The sequence below is a fragment of the Penicillium arizonense genome (genome assembly GCF_001773325.1).
Source record: "Penicillium arizonense strain CBS 141311 chromosome Unknown PENARI_contig152, whole genome shotgun sequence".
NCBI classification, from domain to species: domain Eukaryota; kingdom Fungi; phylum Ascomycota; class Eurotiomycetes; order Eurotiales; family Aspergillaceae; genus Penicillium; species Penicillium arizonense.
Window position 1 is genome coordinate 387 of NW_019173429.1, and position 5,558 is coordinate 5,944.

The 5,558-nt window shown below is 50.9% G+C and overlaps 2 protein-coding genes across 2 annotated transcripts; one reads left to right on the top strand and one right to left on the bottom strand.

Annotated features, from left to right (window-relative positions):
* Positions 1 to 1,365: 1,365 nt before the first annotated feature.
* Positions 1,366 to 3,732, bottom strand: PENARI_c152G05778 (alpha-N-acetylglucosaminidase; the record flags this gene model as incomplete). Its single annotated transcript, XM_022638028.1, has 3 exons — positions 1,366 to 3,236; positions 3,290 to 3,438; positions 3,497 to 3,732. The coding sequence occupies 3 exons, from the start codon at positions 3,730 to 3,732 to the stop codon at positions 1,366 to 1,368; spliced, it is 2,256 nt and encodes a 751-aa protein (XP_022482115.1).
* A 769-nt stretch (positions 3,733 to 4,501) lies between these two features.
* PENARI_c152G04744 (uncharacterized protein) lies at positions 4,502 to 5,226 on the top strand (the record flags this gene model as incomplete). The annotated part of the gene is made up of 2 exons (XM_022638027.1): positions 4,502 to 4,546; positions 5,110 to 5,226. 2 exons carry the CDS (start codon positions 4,502 to 4,504, stop codon positions 5,224 to 5,226), a joined length of 162 nt encoding a protein of 53 aa, XP_022482117.1.
* Between the last annotated feature and the right edge of the window lie 332 nt (positions 5,227 to 5,558).

The window sequence follows — 5,558 nt, forward strand, 5'->3', positions numbered from 1 at the left end:
AGCGGACGAGTATGGGGAAGAGGGAAGAACAAACAACCTTCCCAAAAGGGAAATGCAGGTGAGTTTATTGCGATTGTGGGGAATTATTCACCAATTAATAACGAATGCTCATGCGGAGGACTACCCTCGCTAGCCCGATAAATGTCCGCGTTCTCCTCCACGACAACCCACGGGAGTGACGACGGGAATAGGAAGTAGTCATAAGGCAGGCGAATCCCGAGTGCGGAGTCCTTACATTTGCAAAAGATTAGTCATGAAGGAGATTAGCTTTTTAGGTGGCTTTACTAATTCGCGACAGCCTCAGCTTCGCACCATCTTCCATGTCGTTCTGCCCGGAGACGCTACTAAAGGGGATAAGGGAGGCCGCCTCAAATCGAAAAAAAGGCATGGAGATCAAACTTTATCCATAGGTGACTTGCACCATCGTTTCTTTCTTGAAAATATCCCGGGAATGGCCCACGAAAGTCGGTCTTGCAGAGGAGAGAAGTTTTTATCCACCCCGAAAATGATCATCAAATTTGACGCAAACAAGAGGGAAGAGCACAGGAAAAGAGAGAGCTCAAAGACTACTATGTGTTCAATTGGGGAAGGGTTTCTGTTGCCTAGAAACTTAAAGCCACAAGGTAGTACTGCGGTCAAGATCAGAGCTCTTGCGCTTCCGTGGTCTTACATCAGATCATCATGTGGAGATACAGATCAGGTCTCGTGTTTACGGTTGTGTCGCTGCACACCACCCACTGATACTTATGGCGCTTTCCTGCAAAATCTTGTCAAGATCATATGCACACAATGGTATTAACAATCGTCCCCGAGAAGGCGAAGAGCCAAAAATCGGCCATTTCTCCCCCGGCTCTGCAATAAGAAGCCGGCAGGAACAAGTCGGGGTAGAAAAGCTTATATTGTAGTTGCAAAAGTGGACCCCTCGTATTTGGAAAAGCAAGAAGTTGCACTGGGACAATACAGCCACGTGCGAACCTGTAATGAAGAATACCACGGTAACGCCACACGTGCTTACTGTATGTATAGCCAAGGCGCAGACAGCGGGTATGGGGTCATTTAACTTCATCAGAAGATTCAGGGCCAGACCCTGACACGGCCCTGTCCATAGACAACTAGGCGCATAACCAGCAGTTCTTTCCCTCCCCAACTCTCTTGTCAGTTTTCATATCGAAAATCGTAGCAAACTGTTTGATCCGCAATGAGGATTCCTGAGATCATTCAGACCGAGGTTCGCAATCCAATTACCTCAAATATACGGAATAAGTTCATAATTATGATAATCAGATTCGACTTGTAAACAAAAAGAAGATGTCGTTGTATATTTACTAATCCAAATAAGTCCTATCAACAAACAACCCAACCGAATCAGGCATCAAAGACTGACGGCCACTGGCCACGAACATATGCCAACGCCTTCTGGAGATTCGTTGCATCTCCCGAAGGTTCGGGAGCTTCCCACGTCTGTTCCTGCCACCGAAGCCCAAAATCTAACAGCTGCGCGTCCCACTCCGTGACATTGTACGATGCAGGCGGGGTTGAATTCAGATACTGCACGAACATCTCCCAGCGGGGCACGTAGTACGTGGACACCAGACCGGCCCAGGACTTCGAGGCGTAATCATTGATCTGGCCATGGGGTCCCCAGAGCGTGATCTGATTGCGCGCATTATACTCAAGATAAGAGGACAAGCTCTTGTTGCCGCCGGACCAAGACCGAGCAGCGTCGATCCATGTCGAGAGCCTGAAGTGGGGGTTTGTGAGAAGGACGGTATCTAGGTCCTTCAGCAGGTGGACGAGCTTTGCGCCCTCATCCGTCAAGGCGCTTGAGGAGGAATTCGAGCTGTAGTAGGTAGACACTAGGTTCATGTACAACGGAATGAACGCATTGGCCATGACCTGGCGTGTCACATCGACCATGTCGTATTCGTAGGCTGGGTTGGTCCAGAGTTGTGATTCTGTGTGGGCGGCTTGGTGCATCAACTGCCACGCGTGCACGAGCACCGATGGGTCGTAGTTAATGGTGGTAGGATGGTGGCCGGTGATCCCAACAAGGCCCTCGGTGTTAGGCCGAAGCTCGAAGATAGACTTACTCACAGCGATGGCGGAGGCCAGGTCAGTGTTGTTGTACACAGTGGTGCGTATTAGATCCCAGGCCTCATATAGCTCCCCTGGAATCAATTTGAGGCCCGCATACCGGCTAGTGACCCACTGATGGAAGTATTTATGCGTGTCTAGTGGAGTTGTCGACCACGCCTGGTCAAGGAACAGGTCGTACACTACCTCGTTGCCCTCCTGGCCCTCCATGCTCAGACCGTAACCGACCATTGATGGCGACTGGAGGCGCGCGTCAGTAACGTTCTGAGTGATATTCAAGATCTGCCCGTATAGGCCCATGTTGCCGCCATAATCGTGCAACATACACCAAATCCAGGGCTTGCCATAGTAGGAGTTCGTCTGTTGCCATTCTGGAGCTGATTCCGAGTATAGGTCTAGAATCAGCATGTCCTGGTTGTGCTCGACACCTGAGAGATAGGCCTCAACCCGCTGGTCGGTCCAGAAGGCCGAGTCGGAATAGAAGAGCCAACCCTGCATCATCCAGACAGCCTGAGGATCAGCCGCTTTCAAACTGCGCCAGGTGTTACGAGTGACATTGCGTAGGTAGCTCAGGTCACCGGAGTAGGGGTCGTTCTCGTTGTACTGATCCAGCGTATAGATATGGCTCACGTTGCCGTAGGCAGCCTGTTGCTTGTGGATGAAGGTACGCTGGATCTCTGCATAGTGGCTGTCAAATGGTTCGAGGAACAAGTCGTCGGTGTATTGAATGGGAAACTCGGACCATTGGGAGCCTCGCACCACGCTCGCATTAGGCATGACACGGGTGATGTTATTGGGAACAAAGCCTGTAAATGCGGGCAGCACCGGAGTCATCCCTAGCTCCACCATACGTTGCACGATCTGTTTCTGCAGGGCAAATTGATCATCAATCCATTGCTGGGGCAAGTCTCCACCCCAGGACCCCTGGATATTGCCGAATCGGTTCCATGCCTGGAACGCCGGCCCACTAAGGAAAGTTGCAATCTCCGCGTCCGTGAGACCGATTTCGCGAAAGACCTCAACCATGATTTTCTCGAAGCCCACCCAGGCGAGTGGCAGGTTCACGCCGCGGAGGGCAAGCCAGTCTAGTTGCAACTCCCAGTCTTCCCATGACCAGAAAGCAGCAGTGTAGGAGAATGTTACTAGCGAATGTTAGCTAGAGAACAATGCGGCACAGTTGCCGTGGGAATCCAACCAGTGTTGAAGTGATAACGCCACGGCACAGTGCTAGAGCCACTGATGGGACTAGCAAGTTGCGGCAGCTTGGCGGGCGCAAGGTCCAGGTGACTGCCAATGTACCAGTAGATATCGACGTGGGCAACAGCGGTGAGATAGCGATGGAGACTATTGATTCAGATCAGCATGGATAGGAATAATGATGACGACAAGGGGTTATGAATACCCTGAAGACAACGCACTGAGTGAGCTACCCTGCACAAGAACTGTGCCATTGGCAGCGGTGCTCACGACATACTGGTCGTAGCTGTTCGCAATTTGGGTAGCATTTACTAGTGTGAAACGAAAGCTGTCAGCATGGTTCGGCAGTCGACGCTGGACGAGATTGTAAATGCCCTCAGTGGACTGAGCGGCCACTGTGGACGCGGCACACAGCCAGAGCAGCGATTGAGACCACCGCATGGCGACAGGGAAGCAAGTGCCGTAGAGAGAGAGACTTGAAGAGAGCCAGTCTGGAGAACTGACTTCACAGGAGGATCAACAACTAGGCCTTATACTTTTCTTATTGTTCGAGAAATCCACGACCTGATGCTCCACCGCCAAGGACTGGCCGCGTTTTTAACGTTTAATTAAACTTAAGCTTTTGTCTTCCCTCTCAAATCGACTAGTTAGTTCCAGCATGTGCTGTCAATACCCCTGTTACATTCCCCCGATTAATTTCTGTAACTTTCCAACCAAAACGTGGGTCAATCAAGGGTGGTTGGACCCCTCAAGCCATGCGAGGTCGTGGCGCTAGCCGCGAAAGAAACTATGAAAGTCGTACGGAGACTTGTTTTGATTTCGGGAGAAAGTCCTTCCGCCCCTGCACTCCGTGGCTCTTGATGGCTCGTCACCCACGCAACAAAGGTGTCTTCGCCGTCAATACTCCTGCGAGACGTCTCATTGAACATCCTCCCTGCATTAGACTTGCCTTGTCATCCTGCACGAGGGCGCGGATGTAATCTAGAATGATCAGCGAAATTTTCTCCGCGGACAGATGGGGACTTACATGCGGCGTCAAACACGGGAAAGGAAATCTAACGATTGGCAGTCGGCATCTAGAAACCTTCCCCGAGCCCAAACTCACACAGTAGTACAGTGATGTTGTAGAGTAACGCCACCATTAGCAGTCCGAGTTTCGACCAATATTGCAGGAACCCAAGTGCCAGCTTATGTGCTCCTCGACGCCACGATGTGGCGTGGCTTGGAGCAGGAACGTCAGGGAACCAGAGTCAAGGTGAGGCCTGGGGCCTTGAAGACTGGATTCGGTGGATGCTTGATTAATCTGACCTTATTTTGCTGCGTCGAACACGCTCTCCCGCACACATTTATGGACAACGTCCACGAATAGTCCAGAATCGTATTGGACATACAGTACTGTAAGATAGGAAGGACGCCATCTTCGAACATTTTGAACTAGGCCGCCTCGATCTTCAGCTATACTACGAAGACAAAAGTGGCTGCATATTGATCGTCATACCACACCCTAAGGGCTCGCATCAGCCCCGTCGGGCCCTGGGTTATATCAAATACGAGAAGAAGTCAGGTCGAGTCACATTGGCGAACTCTTGTGCTCAGTTTCAGCATGAAGCTTTGCAGCTTGGGCACACGTCCAAACAAGGCAAAAAGAAACTTGCAGGGTGTCATGGGGAAATGGTAGCTTTGGTGATGTCCTGAAATGGTTACAAGGTGAAGATCGCTACAAGCAACTGTAACTGGAGGTTTTCTGTGCAGGGACCATGCGGGTCACGTTTCTGTTGCGTGATATGTCCGTCGAAGAAAGCTAATGAGCGCCTCCAGACAGATGCAGCCGACGATGTGTCTCGGTTGCGTCCTCGCATTGAGAGGGACGTCACCGTTGAGATCTGGACAATGCGCGACAAAAAGGCACAGCCAGTTGGCTTGATGATTTTATGAACTGGATGGAAGCAACATTGGATATCCGCAGTCACTCTTTTCCCTCACACATTATCGAAACCGGAACGGAGATCTAATTCCGGACCGAGGATTCCTGGGAAAGGTCTACTACCTCAAGGGAACGCTTCTTCCTGAGTCTGCTTCCAGGTCCAGGACGTTGTTTGGTTACAATTTCGCAATGGAAAATTTAGTTGGGACAGACGAGACTGCTTGACAAGCATGAAGAAGCCGACATTGTGCGGCGCATATGGGAGTCTGCCATTCGAAAGCACCAGACGACCATGCTCCCGATCTACATCAATATCCTCCGAAACTTCCCCAAGCAGCCGATG